Source organism: Bubalus bubalis, chromosome 13, assembly GCF_019923935.1.
Source record: "Bubalus bubalis isolate 160015118507 breed Murrah chromosome 13, NDDB_SH_1, whole genome shotgun sequence".
In the NCBI taxonomy this organism is placed as follows: domain Eukaryota; kingdom Metazoa; phylum Chordata; class Mammalia; order Artiodactyla; family Bovidae; genus Bubalus; species Bubalus bubalis.
The window spans coordinates 11,768,379-11,787,485 of NC_059169.1; the positions used below are offsets into that span (position 1 = coordinate 11,768,379).

The window sequence follows — 19,107 nt, forward strand, 5'->3', positions numbered from 1 at the left end:
CTTCTCCGTCTTGATATTTCCCTTATCAATATATAACAGAAAAAAGGTCCAACCACCCAATAATCCTGTGTTTGGTTATGCAGCAACCATCCCAAGAGCCTGTATACTTCACAAAAGTGGGACAGTTCTAGTCACCACACACACCAATGCCTAGGATGGAATCTGACACGCAGCAGACTCTCAAGGATTTATTGAAAGACTGAGAGAAACTGAAGCCACGAGTCTACACAGTCTTTGGTGAAGATACAGCAAATTTTTTTTTTCCCCTACGTGGACCATTTTTAAAGTCTTTATTGAATTTGTTACAATATTGCTTACATTTTATATTTTAATATTTTGGCTAGTGAGGCATGTGGGGCCTTAGCCCCCGAATCAGGAATCCACACCCGCTGCATTAGAAGGCGAAGTCTCAACCTCTGGACCGCCAGGGAATTTCCTCTACAGCAAATGTTAACAAGGCACTTTCGCTTCTACCTAGAAAGGGAATTCTTTGTGCACTAGAGAGTTCCACTGGGAGCTGACCATGGCCGGGTAGACAGCCTCGTGGCCATCTAAGATTCAAACAGAACACAACTAGGAGCCTTCTAGGATGACCAAGGATGACCAAGCAAACACCCTATCTGCCAAGTTGTCTTGGAGAATAACTTGAAAGTCTTGGGGAAATGAATCCATGATAAACGTGGAGATGGGAAGTATAATCCTTACCTGAACCGAAACGATGACCCTCGGCTAAAGAGAACGGGCTTGGGCTTTGGCTTGGGCTCTTCAAAAAGTCTAAAAAAGGCATGATGTTCAACACAGATTTTCCAGAAGGACTTGCAAAAATCCCGACTGGCCATTAGAAATTCCAAGGTATCCTGGTATGAGCTCTAAAAAGAGAAGAGACCATCATGGGTTTTCCCATTTCCACAGACGTTCAGTTGAAAAACAGGAAAGGGGGCAGAAAACAAATTTGTCCCATAAAGTTTCAGCCGTGTATTCCATTATGGCATGACCATAAATCCACATACTGAGTAAAATACAGGAGTTCCTTACGATGCCATATTGTCATCTTTCAACCATTTTCTTCCCCACTTAATTCCTTAGAGGAACAGACAACAGGACACTCAGTAGAAATCAACATTCCCTTTGACTGAATTCATAAACAAATTCTGTTCACTTGGCTTACATTTCCTTCTTCAAAAAAAACCCAAGAACCGAAATTCCTTTTATGTCTCCTTAAAAGAATCAGTTTTTCTTTCCGTTCTCTCTCTCGTGCTTCATGCCAACTTTGAATATTGTGCTTAAGCCTTTCCTCCATTAAATAGCATAAGATTCCAGCCTCCAGGTGGCCCCAGGGACCGTACAGGAAATGAACATTTTTTTTTCTGGGGCACAAAAGTATCAGTCAAGGCTGAAAAATTTATGTCCTTTGATTTGAGAAAGGGGATATGGTAATTTTCTACTCCTAGGCTGAATGCTCCCAATTTAAGTAACCAGCTTATGTAAACAAAGGTTACCACAGTCCTGAACATTCCCAGCAGTCCCAGCTATTTTGGGGGAATCTCACAGTTCTTTTTCAACTTACAGACAAGTCAGGCTATAGTACACAGTCTTTTGGACTCAAAACACATTTTCTCATACAAAATAACTTCCAAGGGTGCCTGCTTCCCAGGTCAGGTCATAAAAACCCATTTCATCCATACTGTATCCAAACTACTATAAGCCTTGTTGTTGTTCAGTTGTTCAGTCATGTCCAACTCTTTGTGACCCCCATGGACTGAGGCATGCCAGGCTTTCCTGTCATTCACCATCTCCTGGAGTCTGCTCAAACTCATGTCCATTGAGTCAATGATGTCATCCAAATATCTCATCCTCTGTCGACCCCTCCTCCTCCTGCCCTCAATCTTTGCCAGCATCAGGGTCTTTTCCAATGAGTCAGCTCTTCACACGAGGTGGCCAAAGTATTGGAGATTCAGCATCAGTCCTTCCAATGAATATTCAGTGTTGATTTCTTTCAGGATTGAGTGGTTTAATTTCCTTGTTGTCCAAGGGACTATAAACCTTCAGTTCAGTTCAGCTGCTCAGTCATGTCCCGACTCTTTGCAACCCCATGGACCGCAGCACGCCAGGCCTCCCTGTCCATCACCAACTCCCGGAGTCCACCCAAACCCATGTCCATCGAGTCAGTGATACCATCCAACCATCTCATCCTCTGTCGTCCCCTTTTCCTCCTGCCCTCAATCTTTCCCAGCATCAGGGTCTTTTCAGATTAGTCAGCTCTCCGCATCAGGTGGCCAAACTATTGGAGTTTCAGCTTCAACATCAGTCCCTCCAATGAACACCCAGGACTGATCTCCTTTAGGATGGACTGGTCGGATCTCTTTGCAGTCCAAGGGACTCTCAAGAGTCTTTTCCAACACCACAGTTCAAAAGCATCAATTCTTCAGCACTCAGCTTTCTTTATAGTCCAACTCTCACATCCATACATGACCACTGGAAAAACCATAGCCTTGACTAGACGGACCTTTGCTGTCCAAGAGACTATAAACCTAGACTGCCATTTATAATCTTTTCCCCCCATGGGAAAAAAGCACTGCAGTTCTGGTTGGGGACACCAGTGCTCTGTCATCACCTCCTCCATCCCTATTTATGGTGGAAGGAGAAGATGCTTTCTTCCTTTTTTGACCCAGTGCCACGTGAGTAACATCTTTAGAGGGTCTGTGGGCAGCCTGTGTGGGAGGGGCTGGGTCAGTTCCTGAGAATGCACCATCAGGGGTGGGTGGCCCCTGGATGGGCAGGGACCGGCCTGGAACATGGAAGAATGCTGAACGGGATCTGGAGGTGGCCGAGGCTGGAGACACAGCGACTACAAAGTGGGGCTGGGGAGGGGGGCGTCGGATGTGCACACATCTGTGCCCAGGGAAGTGACTCCTCCCAGGCACACATCTGTGCCCTGTCTACTGACGGCAGCTGTGGAGTGGCTCAGCCTTTGGACACACCGCACAGACCAGCAGGCTCCTGGAGGGCTGCTGGCCTCGGGCTCCACCTGCGCCCTAGTGAGACCCACTCCACCCCGAGGTGACTCAAGTTCACTTGAGGAACGTCAAATCCTGTCCCCATGGAGGTTCCTGAGAGGCACTTACGTTCACATCCGGGCGGAGCTTGATAAGAAAGCGCTTCCTCTTGAAGCTCAGCTTCCGCACCTTTGCCCAGTTGAAGGCGTTGATCTTTGTAAAACCCTGAGGAGAGGCATCATCTGGTGAGCCGAGAACTGCATGATAAGCAACATGGGAGCTGGTCTGCTTTGCTCCCGGGGATCAGAAAGGAGGGCTGAGTGACTGTTCATAAGAATGCTTCCTGCTGCAGAATTCAGGGTTCTGTGGCTGTGAGTGATACCTGCTCCCTTCCTAGATTCATTGTTTTGCACTAATTCTATGATCTGAGTTTCACACTTAAGTCTGCCTCCAGGGAGAGAAGAGGCTGGCCAAGCAGCTGATAAAAGAGAAAGATAAATAAAAATAATAACCATGACAACCACCATAATTATTAGCGACCATCACTGAGCAAGTGCCAGGTATGGTCCCAAGTCCTTTACAGGCCTTTTCTTGTGAAACCTTACATGAAAGCCCAGTGAGCTTGGTTTATCCTCATTCTACCCATGTGGAACTTGCAGCACGGCAAGATTTTAATTTGTTCTAAATCATATGGTCCCTGCAGCAGAATGAGATTCCCAGGCGTCTGCCTAAACCAGGAGCCACAGAAGCAACAGAGCAGTTAGCAATCACACTCTGTCCACACTGCTCTGGCCCCTGGACCCGGCGGGCTTCCCACAGCATGGGTTAGAGGGAGACCCCACCCTCAGGGTGTCTCTGATACCGGAGAACAGTCTCTGGGAGGGATGCATGTATCCTCATCTTCAATCGCCAGGTGGGATGTGGGGGACCCACAGAGGGGAGCCCCCATATTCCAGCTCCCATCTGTCCCATCCTCTCAGCTGAAATTAGAATTCCTCCAGCCCACTGGAACACCAGGACCATTTGTTTAAACTGGCTGGAATGAAGCAATTAGGCACTGGCAGGAAGATTAATTCCAAGACACAGTCCTTGTACATGATTACATTACTGAGCAGTTCTCCACATTTCAAGTGTCTCAAACACAATCAAAGCAAATTAATTCAATTGTGAGGCACATCTTCCCCATCTCCCCCATCACCACCCTGATCTTTAGAAATGCTGAAGGGTTTTAATTTTGAAATGGGATGCTAGGACTGACAACTGCATTGTTTTATTGTCATTTTTTTCCCTCATCGGGGACTCCTAGATTATGTCTGTGGGTCAAGAACTGTTAGGGACAGTCACCTCCTCAAACGCTACACTGCTCTTAAAATATTGCTTCCTAGTGTCTCAGAGGAAACCGACTTCAACTTCTCTTGGGACCTGAATCTGTAGTGATTAGGGTTCACTGTAAACATCTGACGGCTTCCCAGGTGGCTCAGTGGTAAAGAACTCACCCTGCCAATGTGGGAGACCCAGGCTCGACCCCTGGGGTCAGGAAGATTCCCTGGAGAAGGGAATGGCTACCCACTCTAGTATTCTTGCCTGGAGAAACTCATGGACAGAGGAGCCTGGCGGGCTACAGTCCACGGAGTTGCAAAGAGGCGGACACAATTGAGCAACTAACACACAGATGCAGATAAACATCTGATACAGGAGAGACAGAATCCCTGGTTATTTTGGTAAAATACAAAGGGGGAGATGGAACACAATCCAGCAGAGTTCAAAAACACTTTAGGTCATGCATGAGTTTACACATTCGAAACACGGTGAAATCTGACTCTACTTCATGAGCCAGGCAGATGCTTGCTTTATATCCCTTTGAAACCAAAGCACAGATTATCCACTCTTGTTTAAAAGAGAAGCCTTGAGGGATGCATTGCCCAGCACAGGGAATCCAGCCAATATTTTCTAACAACTTTAAATGGAGTATAATTTACAAAATACTCAATCACTGTGTTGTGCACCTGAGAGCAATATAATACTGTAAATCGATTATAAAAAAGAAAATTAAAAGTTCTTCAATTAAAGAAAAGAAAAAAGTCTTGGGGAAAAGCTTTGAGGTGGTGCATATGTTCCCTGTCTTGATTTCATGGATGGTTTCATAGGATATACAAGGTTAAGAACTTACCCATATTGAAGAATGGCACATGTTAAATGTTTGCATTTAATTGCATGTCAATAACACTTCAATGGTGTTATTAAGAAACAGAGATGCATTCATCAGTAACATTACAGCAGCGCTGTGATCAAGGGTGCACACGTTTCAGAATGCAGAGTATTATGTCCTTTCATAAAACACAGGTAAGGGTCCAAGAACAGTATGTTTTGCTGCAAACGTACAGCAGGATATGGACACAGCTTCTAGGAATTCCTAAAACTGCTGTATCCTCTAAGTTAGGTAAATGTGGAATCATCAACAAGCTGACTTAGGTAAAGTCCAAATCAATTAAAACAAACAAACTCCAATTAGGTTAAACAAATGAGATGAATGTGATGAGCAAGTGTGGAAAAGGTGCTTATTTTGTGGATCTGAAATCTCGATTCCATTCAACTATGTTCTACGTTAGGTCCACAGAGAGATACAGATATCTGCGATCCTACAAGGTCAATGTGCTAAGTCACTTTGGTTGTGTCCGCTTCTTTGCAACTCTATGCACCATAGCCTGCCAGGTCCCCTTTCCATGAGATTCTACAGGAAAGAATATTGATTGGGTTGCCATGTCCTCCTCCAGGGGATCTTCCCAACCCAGGGATCAAACCCGCATCTCTTACATCTCCTGCACTGGCAAGTGGGTTCTTTACCACTTGGGAAGCCCACAAAGTCACTAAACACAAACAAATCTGCAAGCACGGATTCCCCAAGTAGAGCAAGGGCAAAGGAAACCCAGTCTGCAAGTGTGAGGGCATGGAAAGAAACAGGAAACCTACTAGCGAGGTTTGCCTGTTCCCTTCGTCACCTAAAAATAATTATTGGAGATCTTAGCCTGGACCACCCAACATGGATTCAAAGTTGAAGGGTCAACTCTTATCTCTCCATCACCAAGGGAACCGAGCTGGTTCTAAAGCTCTTACCTGAAACACTAGAATCCCCGTGTTGGCCACGGCCAGGTTGATCTTCGTGCCTTCCCGGTCCTTGGCTGGGTGCAATCGGACGCCGTACATCTCCAGTTTGCGGGCAATCTCTAGGAGCTGGAAATCCGATTCTGCTGGTGTTTGTCCACTGACAGTACAAAAAAATCAAGAGAAAGGCCAGGAGATTTGAACTCCCTGTGTCTATGAACTCAAGATTAAGCACCTTGTCCTGGCAAATAAAAAGGTGTTTCATCACTAACAATGGGGCTACCTGATCAGACGACACCCGGCCTCCAGTTCATTATAACTCAAAGTCAAGCCAGTAGAACAAAAGCTGTATTGCTTGTGTAACACAAAACCCCCAAAGTCTGTCTCATACTCGGCCAGTTTTTCTGGAATCTCAAAGAGTTTACTTTAAGGTCATATGAAAGCAAAACACCATCATGCTGAAACAAGTTTCTAGTCACTTAACAACAGCCCTAAATTTGCAAAGTTCAAGGCAACACTCTATCAAAAGCAACTATCAACCAGGACTCGAGTGCTTTCCTTGAAACACAATAACAAAAACAGGAGGCACAGAGAATAGTTGAAGATATTTTATGGATCAAAAGAAAGAAACCAAAATGGAGGTGGAACAAAGGTTCCCCATTTCCACACTCTTTTTATGTTGTCCCGAGTTCATGAGGTCCCCTTCCTGATTTCCTGGTACTTGGTCTTACACTCTTTGTCTTACTCAAAATCACAGGGTCCTAAAATGCCAGTGTTATTCTTGTCTCACAAAAAAGCAAGGAAGGAGTCCAGGGGTATGGTCTTGAGTGGGTAACCTGCATCTCTGAGAGTCCAGGACAAGTAACAACACTGACTAAGCCTCTGGGCTCTCCTCCCTCCCTCCCTCTTTGTATATTTCTTCCCAATACTTACTCTGTGCGTGTGTACAGGTACTTAATGAATGTCGGAGGACAGAGAGAAACAGCTCAGAGGAAGCAACAAAGGAGACTTACATGTGGTTATGGTGAAATTCCACGATTTTGTCTTCTAGCGCATCTTGCTGAGGTATGTACTTATTTTTTGCTAAATGCTCTCTGTCTGACGCCTCGTCAAAATCCCCAATCTCAGCTACAAAGAAAGGGAGAAAGGAAAACCAGCCACATACGATTAATACTTCACAGTTTGTTACATTCCCAGTGAACTGTTCCCCAGCTAGTAAACTGGAAAAAGTAGCCAAGAACATAAGGTGATCCCAGCTGGTGAGTATCATAAGGGCAAGATGTGAGAAGCTGTGGACGGGAGGACGGATTTAACAGCTCTGCCAATGTAAGATGACAGTTTCCACTTTTTCTCATCTCTTCCCGTTGGAAAGAAAACTTCAGAATCATTCATCTTTGGCCATCCATGTTCCTGGTTTTCTTTCCTCCCCACCCAACTAAGGGTTGCTTCTACTTTAGGCAGTAAATTCTAAACAAGTGGATCAAAACATTCTGATTTCTAAATAATTTAGCCCCAGAATTTCAGGACTTGACAAAATCGACTTTGGAAATGAACATATAACAATTAATGCAAAGCCTAAATGCTTTATCATGTAGAGAAAAGATGATTGTAAATAGGAGTAAAAGCACATAATGGGCTTCCCACGGGGCTCAGTGGTAAAGAATCCACCTGCCAATGCAGGAGACATAAGAGATACGGGTTTGATCCCTGGGTCAGGAAGATCCCCTGGAGAAGGAAAGGGCAACGCACTCCAGTATTCTTGCCTGGGAAATCCCATGGACGGAGTAGCCTGGCAGGCTACAGTCCGCGGGGTCGCGAAAGAGCCAGATACAACTAACCAGTGACAACAGAAGGTACCTAATCTAATTTGGTAAAAACATATGGCTCTTAAATTTTGTGTAGTCTTATTATCAGAAATGACCCAACAGACTGCAAATCCTTACAAAATTTTCATCGACAAGAAAGAGGGTGCCTATTTTTCTCATGTAACCTCAACACAGTCCCCTAATTGCTCTAACCTGGGAAATTAAAGGATCGAGCTTTAAAGTAACCATTGTACCTTTAACAACACTAACTCCAGCTCAGTTTATAGCAATTCAGTACAGATGGGACAGTGTGCCTTATCATATAGGCTGTGTAACAAGCTTAATAAAACGAGCGGAGCCCAGCTGTTTAGAGGAAAGGCAAGTTAACCGTTGCTATGAAACCCACCTTTCACTTTGTCTTGTGAAGCAGCTCGTCACACTTTGGTCAATGCACCCTGGTAATCACGCAGGATATGCACTGTATGTTGCTATAATTCACAGCCCCGAGAATATTTGCTTTGCACCCAACACTGCCAACTCGCCTGGCACCAGCTGGGCCACTCGAACAATCAATCACTCGCTAGCTTCCGACCGCTATGGCAAAATCAGTATTATTTCCTAACTGCCCTTTCTTAACAAATTTCCTCCTCCCTAAGTTGCCAGTTTCTGTCCCAAGGACGATGTGGGAGTGGGGGAACCTCCCCACCACACTGCCACCACCCACTGGTGGCCTTGATGATGACGGCACCGTCTTTTCGGAAATCCCTTCTTCCTGGCTCAAAAGAGCCCAGTTCATCTCATTATTCATAGTAATGGTGTTCTATCAAGTCCCTATGAAATATCAAATTAATGAATACTGAACCATCATTCCCAGGGGAAATAAGAGCTTAGGTTCCTCCAAGAATCTTGAAACACTTTTTCATCAACTAGCTGAGTTTTCTGTATGCTTCTGTAGAAATACATCCTCTTTTATGCACTGTGTTGATTCATTAACATTGAACCCACACCAACAGCACTGTAACTCATGCCCGAATGAAGCACATCTGCACCCGTGTTTGCTTCTCCACATGTGCGTGTGGGCTCAGCCCCTGGTATGTCTGACTCTTTATGATCTCATGGACTGTAGCTTGCCAGGCTCCACTGTCCAAGGAATTTTCCAGGCCAAGAATACTGAAGTGGGATGCCATTTCCTCCTCCAGGGGATCTTCCCAACCCAGGGATTGAACCTGCATCTCCTGCAATGGCAGGCAGATTCATTACCACTGAGCCACCTGGGAAGCCCTTATTTCTCCATAAGGCACGTCAGAACCTTCCTGCACTTAGGAAGACTACACAGTGGTTCAGCAACGACACTTGGGGGCCATTTAATTAGGGAAGTCACCAACAAAGCACAGAAACGCAAGAAGTGTGGCACTGAATGGATCACGAAAAGGATACTTGTTTCCAGTATGAGAGCTGAAACCAGAAAGCAGAGCATCACCTTCTCCGGCCCCAGCTGGGGAGGTGTGTGTGGGAGGTGACTCAGATGTTTTTACCATCTTGGGCATGTCTGCACGTGACCATGAAAGCACCAAAAATGCTAATTCTGGGGCTACAGAGAAACGTTAGTGAGCAGGTGCATTTGCAAACATGAAATCTACAGATAATGAAGACTGACTGCATATGGTGAGGTCGAGTGGGGACTCACCTAAATCCTGAATTTTTTTTTTTTTTTTTTTTACGAGTTTTGAGTTTGGGTTTCTTAACATACATGGATTTCAAAACACAGTCTTTTCCATAATTCAATATAAGAGTTAAGACTTCCTGTTTGTCCTCTGGCATCAGGATCAATACACCTGAACTGTCTTTTCCTTGGAATCACTTGCCTTTCAGCTCCTAAAATGCAAGGGCAACATGACTATGAAATTTACTTTCTCCCACATGCTTTCTTCTTGGAACTAGAAAGTGGCACCTCCTTATGTCTGGAGAGTTTGAGAATTGATAAGTGTTCAAGATATGACTTGCTATTTTTTAATCAGAGGTGTCAGATTGGCTGATGTGTTCAAGCTAAATTGCCTCAGTCGTGTTTGACTCCTTACCATCCTGTGGACAGCAGCCCACCAGGCTCCTCTGTCCATGGGGTTCTCTAGCCAAGAATACTGGAGTGGGTTGCCATGCCCTCCTCCAGGGGATCTTCCTGACCCAGGGATCAAACCCATATCTCTTATGTCTTCTGCCTTGGCCGGTGGGTTCTTTAGCACTAGCGCCACCTGGGAAGCCCTTATATCAGCTGATGTATACACTGAATTCTTTATCTGTCTCCTCTCAGCAAAAACTAAAAACAACAACTCCAGATCTTGTGATTTTCCTGAACTCTCATGCAGATGTGCTTAGGCAAACTCGTGCTTGTATAACCTCAGACTGGATGCACATACAACCTGCTGAAATGCACCCCAGTCGGCCTCCACGCTACACGAGAGGTCCTCTTATGAACAGGCCCACCTAGGGTTTGAATCTTCTCTTCATCAGCTTGTCCTACTGGTCTTCTCAGAGTCGATTAGGGAAAATTAAAAGTTCGAAGTTTGTACAGGGGATATCTAAGACCAGCAACAAAGGAACCAATGAAAAATATGTCTGAAAGATGACAGTGAATTCAAATGAAAAGAGGAAAATTTTTAAAAATCGGATTGTGTATATAGGAAAAGATGAGATGAAAATACAGCTCAGTAGAGATAATTTTCCATCAGCATTAATATCACTTTCTGCAGAAAGGAGACGAACTGACCCTTTCTACAGTACTGATCATGTAAATAATTATCACTCATTTAAATAAACACACCATTCACAGAAGATTCTCCTTCTATGTATGATGTATGGTTTAGTTGCTAAGTTGTGTCAGACTTTTGCAACCACCTGGACTGTAGTGCACCAGCTCCTCTGTCCATGAGATTACCCAGGCAAGAATATTGGAGTGGGTTGCCCTTTCCTTCTCCAGGGGATCTTCCCAACCCAGGGATCTAACATGGGTCTCCAGCATCATAGGTGGATTTTTTACCAACTGAGTCACCAGGGAAGCCCGATACAATGTATGGGATGCTCAAAAACACAGAAATAGGGCTTTGTAAGTATAAGAATATTCAAAGTGTGTCACCAAACTGCATATCAGAGAGAAGGGAAAATAGCAGGAGTACTTCTGGACCCAACTATTTCATCTCCTGTGGAGAATTCAAGATTCTCAGGGGATTTCTGAGCCCTTGTTGATGTCTGGGACTGGAGCAAGCACACGGCTTTCTGGACTTCAGTGACCACCCTCCACTTCCCAAGTGCGTGGTTTACTCTAACCACAGACTTTAAAAAGGAAGGGGCCTAAGAGAAAGCGGGTGCAAGACTAAATGGCATCAGAAATCGTTGAGTACCCTCGGAGACATTTCCTGAAATGGTTGTTCCAATAAGGAAGTTTTATTTCAAAATTTCCCATTGTTTGGAAAGGGAGGGCCGCAGGTGAGCGAGAACAAAGAAAGGTGGGTGCGTTTATTGAACTCCTAGCGTATTCTGAATCCTGATGCTATCGTTTCATTTTCACAGCTGTAGGAAATAGATTCTATTAGTCCCCTGTTCCAAAGGAAAGAGAGGTGAGGGACTTTGTAACTTGCAGGCTGATCAATCAACTAATAGAAATGAGGACTGCCTGATTCAAAACATTGCTCACTTCACTGTTACTGTAAGACGACAGAAGACCAAACACATGAAAGGGAAAAGTTAGGTAACTGTCTGCACCGAAGTGTCCTCAGTTTAAGATGGGGAAAACAGCACTGAGCTCATGGGGGTTGTTACAAAAATTAAATGAGATAATACACAAATCTGAGATAATACACAGAACTAGAACATGGTAAAGTCTAATAAAGATTACTTTTTGGTGGGGGGGGGGGGCCTGTCTTTTCTTTCTCACATCATTTTTTTTTTTTTTTTTTTTCAAATTAAGAAGAAAACACCCATCTATTAAGTTTGGTAGATATTCAACAATGCCAATGTTCAAAAAGGGCTTCCCTGATAGCTCAGTTGGTAAAGAATCTGCCTGCAAAACAGGGGACACCGGTTTGATCCCTGGGTTGGGAAGATCCGCTGGAGAAGAGATAGGCTACCCACTCCAGTATTCTGGTCTGGAGAATTCCATGGACTGTATATATAGTCCATGGGGTCGCAAAGAGTCAGATATGACTGAGCGACTTTCATTTTCATGCACACACAAAAAAGGTAAGCATGGTTTCTACAAACACCTCGTCATTTTGGACTAAAGTAGTTTGTTGACTACTAGGAGTGACCCTTCCTACAAACCTGTGGAGTCTTGTTAACTGGGCACTTGTATGGACAGGCTGGGCCTGATTACATGGGATCGCTTTGTATACAATGGAAATTTTAAAATGGTATGACAGTATTTATATACTAGTGTTTATATATGTTGACCCTGGTCTATGTACATAATATCCTTCCTGAAACATAATGTGTGTATTTGAAGTAACTTCTGCCTTATCAAGAGAAACAAACTGCCCAGGTGGGTAGTCAATAAGCCTTAGAATGAGCACAATCTAATTATGCTTTATTTAGTGTAAGAAAGTTAAAATGTCTACTTCAAGCATCACTTGGATTCTATCCAGGGTCATGTGTCTTGGTTTACTGAACTCTTGAGCAGAGTATAGGAAGGGAAATCTTTGACGGTTTTATGTCTTATGTCTGAAGGCTAAAGGGTCATATTCAATCATAAAGATTAAATCCAAGAACAGGACAGAACTAGTTTCGTCTACTTGGCCACCGTCCATTCAACTGAATTCGAGTCAGCTGAGTTTTCAACAATTGCATCTTCCATCTTGAAAAGCATAGGCAACCACCAGGACACAGAATTCCCAGGTCAACGTTTGGGGGAGGAGGGTGAAAGTGTCAGTCGCTCAATCAAGTCTGACTCTTGGTGATCCCGTGGACTGTAGCCCACCAGACTCCATGGAATTCTCCAGGCAAGAATACTAGAGTGGACTGCCATTCCCTTCTCCAGGGGATCTTCCTGACCCAGGGATAGAACTCAGGTCTCCTGCATTGCAGGCCGATTCTTTCCCGTCAGGGAAGCCCATGGAAGGACAGGAGTATTAAATGATGTTAAGAGTGCTGTTTTCCATCCTCTGGCTTTTGTGCTAACGCAACATAAGACGAAAACATTGTTTTTAGATGTCGTTCCCCCCCCCCCCACCCCACACACCAAGCAGATCGCTGTGTATTCCCCACACACTTCCTGAAGGAGATCGAAAGAACTTACATTGTACAATGTGCGAGATCAGGAGGGCAGCGCTGTTCTCATTACACGCCAGCCTGCCTTGAGCCAGGTCCTGCTTCACCTGCAGAGCGAACAGGTACCTGCAAACAGAAGCAGAGGCGGGCGTCATACACAGAGAGGTGGGCGTCCAGCGAAAAGGGCATAGAGTTTCCGCAACAAAATCAGGCTCAACCGTGGCAACCTGCCTTTACAGTGAGGACCTGGTGAAAGGTACATAAACCAGGGAACAAGAAAAGTCTGCACAGGTGGGATGAATTCCTGGTGCAACTGGCTGCAATGTAAATGTTCACACCTCCCTAAAAACACTCATGGGAGACATATGCCGCAATCTTCACACAATGAGTGATGCACTTCATTTTATATGGAGAGATAACAACCATAAAAATTAAGACTATAACTTACCACCCTATATATTTTTGTGGGGCATAGGACGCATTTAAACTTTTCTCACAGATCAGTCAAATATACTAAAAAAATGGCTCTATGGCTCGGACAATAACAGTAGGTTATTATGGTTAGGAAGAGCTTTGTCGCTGGAATTGGAAACACACGAGTATCTTTTTTTGTGGTGAACAGTCACTCAGCTTCTTCCATAAGCTGCCAGATGTGTAAAAATCCATTTATTTAAAGATTCTTTTCTTTATGTGGTAGAATGAAGCTAGTAAACATTTTTAGTGGAAGAGAAAACTGGATTTATAAATCAAAGAAATTAAGTAAAACCAGGGTGATGTTAAAATCGATTTGAGAATATCAATATGAACTCACAGATTTGTAGGAAGATATTGGCTAGTTTGGGGCTTCTCTGATGGCTCAGATAGTAACGAATTCACCTGCAATGCCGGAGACCTGGGTTTGATCCCTGGGTTGGGAAGATCCCCTGGAGGAGGGCATGGCAACCCACTCCAGTATGCTTGCCTGGAGAATCCCCATGAACAGAGGAGCCTGGTAGGCTATGGGGCCGCAAAGAGCTGGACACGACTCAGCACAGTTCCTTCCTTCCTTGCTAGTTTTGTCCACTGTCGAGAAGAAGCATCACACTGGCAGCAAGCAACCCTCAGCAGCTAGATTCTGGCTCTCACACAACTACCATTTGAAGGATATGAAGGCAGGGAGAAACAGTAGATTCCAGGCACGGAGGAGGGAAAGGTACAGAGTGAACCTAGACTATCTAGTTATGCCAGAGGGCAAACAGCTTGCAAATATAAACGGGCTCTATTATAAGGGGAAAAAACCTGGAAGAGGTGTCCACCAGCCAACACTGGGACAACTTAACAGCAACATGAAGGATTAACGTGAATCAAAATACATGGAACTAATGAAATGTCATGAGTATATTATAATACTCAGGAAAAAAAAGACAGAGAAAGCAGGAAAAATGAACTGTATTACCATTTGAGTCTATCAAAGCATTCTGTATTAAAAATTGGTGATAATGAAAGTTGCTCAGTCGTGTCTGACTCTTGGCGACCCCATGGACTCTATTCAGTCCATGGAATTCTCCAGGCTAGAATAGTGGAGTGGGCAGCCTTTCCCTTCTCAAGGGGATTTTTCCCAACCCAGAGATCTAACCCAGGTCTCCCGCATTGCAAGCAGATTCTTTCCCAGCTGAGCTATAAGGGAAGCCCAAGAATACTGGAGTGGGTAGCCTATCCCTTCTCCAGCGGATCTTCTCGACCCAGAAATAGAACTGATGTCTCCTGCATGCAGGAGGATTCTTTATCAGCTGAGCTATCAGGAAAACAAGGAAGCCCAGTATCAATATTAAGGAAGCCCAATAAAAATTGGTAATCTAAGGCAGAAAACTGGGCATGTAATCTGTCTCTCCTGTAGGAAGAGTATTTCATGATATACGGATAGCTGGCTCTAGTGGTAAAGAACCTGCCTGCCAATGCAGGAGACCTAAGAGATGTGAGTTCGATCCCTGGGTTGGGAACATTCCCTGGAGGAGGACATGGCAATCCACTCCAATATTCTTGCCTGGTGAAAATAGAGGAGCCTGGTGGGCTACAGTCCACTGGGTCGCAAAAAGCCAGACACAATTGAAGTGATTTAGCATGCACAGATACTCCAGCTAGATGAGGCAAAATTCTACTTTACAGAAGAACACCAACAAATAACACAACAAAACAACAATTATAAAACACTCATCCTACAGCCTCTAAAGAAATTATTGACTCTGGCAAGGATTGTTCTTGGTGTGAAAACCACTTAGGCATTTGGACATTTGAATGCAGACAAACTCACAAGACTTTCCTTCAGAAGGGAAAGGTCCGAATGCTACCACCCTAACTCAGCGATCAATCTCAGCATCACGAATGAAACAGGAAGCACACGGCATCACTTACGAGGGGATTCTAGTCAAGAATGTGTAACTTATATCTGTCAAGCTTTTAGAACTGAGGTCTAGTTCGCAGGGAATACAGAAGACAGAGAAATAAGTTAAATAGGAAGCAGTCAGACAAATGTAGGAGATGGGTTATCTCACAGTACAGCTGGTCCAGTTTTTTCAACAAGATGGTACCACGAAGAAAGAGAGTCTGCTAGATTAAAAGGGGTTCAAAGGCCGTAACAAACAGTTGCAATGTGGGGTCCTCCAGTGAATCTCACTTTAGATGAGCCGATATAAATGACATCTAGGCGACAAAGGGGGACATTTGAATACAGCCAGGGTATTAAATGAGATGAAAAGTACATGTATATACACAGAAAAAAAATCAGAAAAGCTCTCCCTGAGGTGCTAGCAATGCTCAGCTCTGGGCAATAGGAACATGGTAGTTTTATCTTCTTAGTCACATTTATCTCGATATTCTAACTTTCTACACTGTACATGGATTACTCTTGTAACAACAAAAGGGTCTTTTTAATTTTTTAAAAAAGGGCTTTTAGCAAGACTAACCACAGAGGTGTCGTGAAGAATCAAATGACATAACACATGGAAAGCACAGTGACTAGAATAAAAGCATTCAATACAAATTAGCAATTTTAAAAAACTGAATAAGAATGAGTCCCCTTTAAGTCATCTGTGTGCGTGCTAAATTGCTTCAGTCATGTCTGAGTCTGTGGGACCCTATGGACCGTAGCCCATCAGGCTCCTCGGTCCATGGGACTCTCCAGGCAAGAACACTGAAGGGGGTTGCCACGTCCTCCTCCAGGGGATCTTTCTGAACCAGGGATTGAACTTGTGTCTCTCTAAGTCTCCTGTGTTGGCAAGCAGCTTCTTTACCACTAGCGCCACCTAAGTCATGTAGGACCATGAGTAAGAACTCAAGAACTACAGAGGCATTTCATAACCAGAAAAACACAAACACCCAAAGGTCTACCACTTGACAACGACCTTTCCCCAAGCCCCCATAATGTTCATTCATTCATTCATTCTCCTTCTCTGTCTCTCTTCCTGGGAAGTCAAAGCAGAGTAAAACAGAGCATACAGAAATAGTCACAACATCAGCACACAGGTTTACACGGGAAGAGGTGGCACAAACCATCTCTCTGGATTAGGCTGTGGTTATTGTTTTTTGAAGCCAACACTTCTTAGAACTACAGGCTTTAATTCTTATCTGTGTTGTTAATTTTCAGATAAGTAGGAAGAATGTGTGTTTTAAAAGCATGACATTGCAAATGTAACCAGCTATCAGTTTAAACAAAGGGCCCTGCGGTCCAGAGACAGAACTCAGGGTTCAGGGCCTCTGGGGAGGGTCTCTTGTGGGTGTCGAGAGGGTGTGGGGTTCCGAAAGCTCCCCTCTTTCATTAGAGTGCAAAGCCCGAGCTAAAGGATGCAGGAGGAGCCCGTCACTCCCTGATTACGCTGACTCTTCCTGTCCTAAGGCCCTTGTAATCCCACTGGGCACCGTGTCATCTTGTAATGTCAGCTGTAAATCAGGCACGCCGGCTGCAGGGCTAACTTCAGAAATTCAGCAGCACTTTCTGCACCATAACTGAAGCAATTCCCATTCACACAAAGTGCTCAGAGCAGAAATCAACTGTCCTTGGCAGAAGGGTGGGCATATGAGGGGGCAGGCGACGATAGTGGTGGGGCCAGAGGGCTGTCACTTCCAGGGCCCTCGGGGGAGGAAGCCACACCCCTCGGAAGCCATGTTTTAAACACATTCGGGAGCTCTTACTCTTTCTGCCACTTACTCAACGTACTTGACGGTGTCCCAGCCAGCCAAAGACAACACTGCAGCAGACCCTGCATGGCAGCAAACTCAGATAGGTGCCCTCCGCTTAGAAGAACAGAGCCAGGGGACTTCCTTGGCAGTGGTTAAGGCTCCGCTTCCACTGCACGGGGTGGGGGTTTGATCCCTGGTCAGAGAACTAAGATCCTGAGCGTCATGTAGTGTGGCCAAACCGCCTCCCTGCAAAAACACAGCCAAGTAGGAACTGGATCCTACTTAAGATGCGATGCTCAGAGAGTACTATGTCTGACCTCACCAGCATAGCCAAGTAATTCCCAGCTAGGCCAGAAAAAAGCCTGGTAATTTCTTTTTCAAAGACTCCTCCTAAGTGGTTTTAAATTTGCACCGAAGAGTCAGTACTTAGCTCCTTCCAGATGCTTGAGACCTGGTGTCAGGACAGTGAGAGATCCAGTGAGAATGTAGTCCAATAAATAGAAAGGAATTCAGTCTCTTGTTTAACAGCGAGATGCAATTCAATCTTTGATCTATACAGACGGGGAGCTGAAAGCTATTCCTGGAGGCCTGAAGAATTAGCTCCAGGTCGAGTGCACTTCAAGTCCGCTCAACTGCAGGCCCATTTCCGTCTGTCTCGCTCTCATCCGCATGTCCCTCGCCTGAAGTACTGTCCCCACAGGGCTTCTCCCAGATCCTCCCTCCCTCACCATCTGCCATGGAAAACTGCCAGGAGTCTCAATGGTCACATTACCAGATTTCTGCTTAAACAGGACTCTGCGAGTGTGGGAGTTGACCCCTTGGATCTGGGAGGTCGCCTTCCCGCCACATATTGCAGCAGGGCAGAAAGTGATGTGGGGCTTCTAAACTTCCGATCAAGTTTATCAACCCTGAGCCAAAGGAATTCTCTCGTCGGGAAAGACTTCTAAGATGTCAGTTAACTCTGGGAGCCAGAAAATGGCAATAACAAAACCCCAAACTTGCTTGTGGCAGTTGAGGAATTTATCAGATCGGTCAGAGCAGCTGTCAAGATACCAGGAACGAACACACACACACACACACACACACACACACACACACACACACACACGGCTGACTGGTCACAAGCTGTATGGAATTTTATAACCAGGACCAGAAGGATAGAAAACTCCCAGGTCTCTAGAGAAAAACTGAAAAGGTGCAAAACTCATTGGAAAGTAGAATGGGGAGAAAGGTGCGGGGAGTGGGGGTGGGGGTGGGGGCGGGATTTAATGCTGCCAACTCCCTAAGCAGGATGAAGGCCCAGTGAGATGCAGGACAAAAAGGCTCATTGCCGACCAACAGCTGAACTCACCTTTAGATTCATTTCAATGTTCTGAGCTTCGAGCATTGCACATTCCAACAACAGGAAAACCAGGCCCAGAAACTGACACATTAGCCCAATAATGACCCGGCATGAAGATGCTACTGGGGTCGGCCCCTCCAGCCTGGAACTTGGGGCAGGGGGTGCAGCCTCAGCTGCTTCTCCTTCACATGAAGCGTCCCAGCCATGTGGGTCCCAGAAGGCTGACGGTTTCTACAGGTCCCGGTCACATAACTGCTGCTTTCAAGGGATGCAAGTGGAGGAAATCAACCAGTGGTGACTCATTCAGAACATAATGTGCTTCCATGGTGGTCCAGTCGTTAATGAGTCCGCCTGCCAATGCAGGGAACACGGGTTCGATCCCTGCTCCGGGAAGATTGCCCCTGCAGAGAGGCGGTGGAACAACTCTACTGAGCCCGCACTCTAGAGCCTG

At 45.1% G+C, this 19,107-nt stretch overlaps 1 protein-coding gene across 8 annotated transcripts in view; it reads right to left on the minus strand.

Annotated features, from left to right (window-relative positions):
* Positions 1–19,107, minus strand: part of FARP1 (FERM, ARH/RhoGEF and pleckstrin domain protein 1) — a 309,007-nt gene that overhangs the window by 58,656 nt on the left and 231,244 nt on the right. For all 8 annotated transcript variants that reach the window (XM_044927132.2, XM_044927129.2, XM_045162548.1 and 5 more), the window contains exons 6-10: positions 13,188–13,285; positions 7,112–7,226; positions 6,111–6,258; positions 3,126–3,221; positions 706–869 (exon numbers count right to left, since the gene is read on the minus strand). In XM_044927132.2, coding sequence (XP_044783067.2) covers positions 706–869; positions 3,126–3,221; positions 6,111–6,258; positions 7,112–7,226; positions 13,188–13,285 — 621 coding nt within the window. The remainder of the gene's footprint in view (positions 1–705; positions 870–3,125; positions 3,222–6,110; positions 6,259–7,111; positions 7,227–13,187; positions 13,286–19,107) is intronic.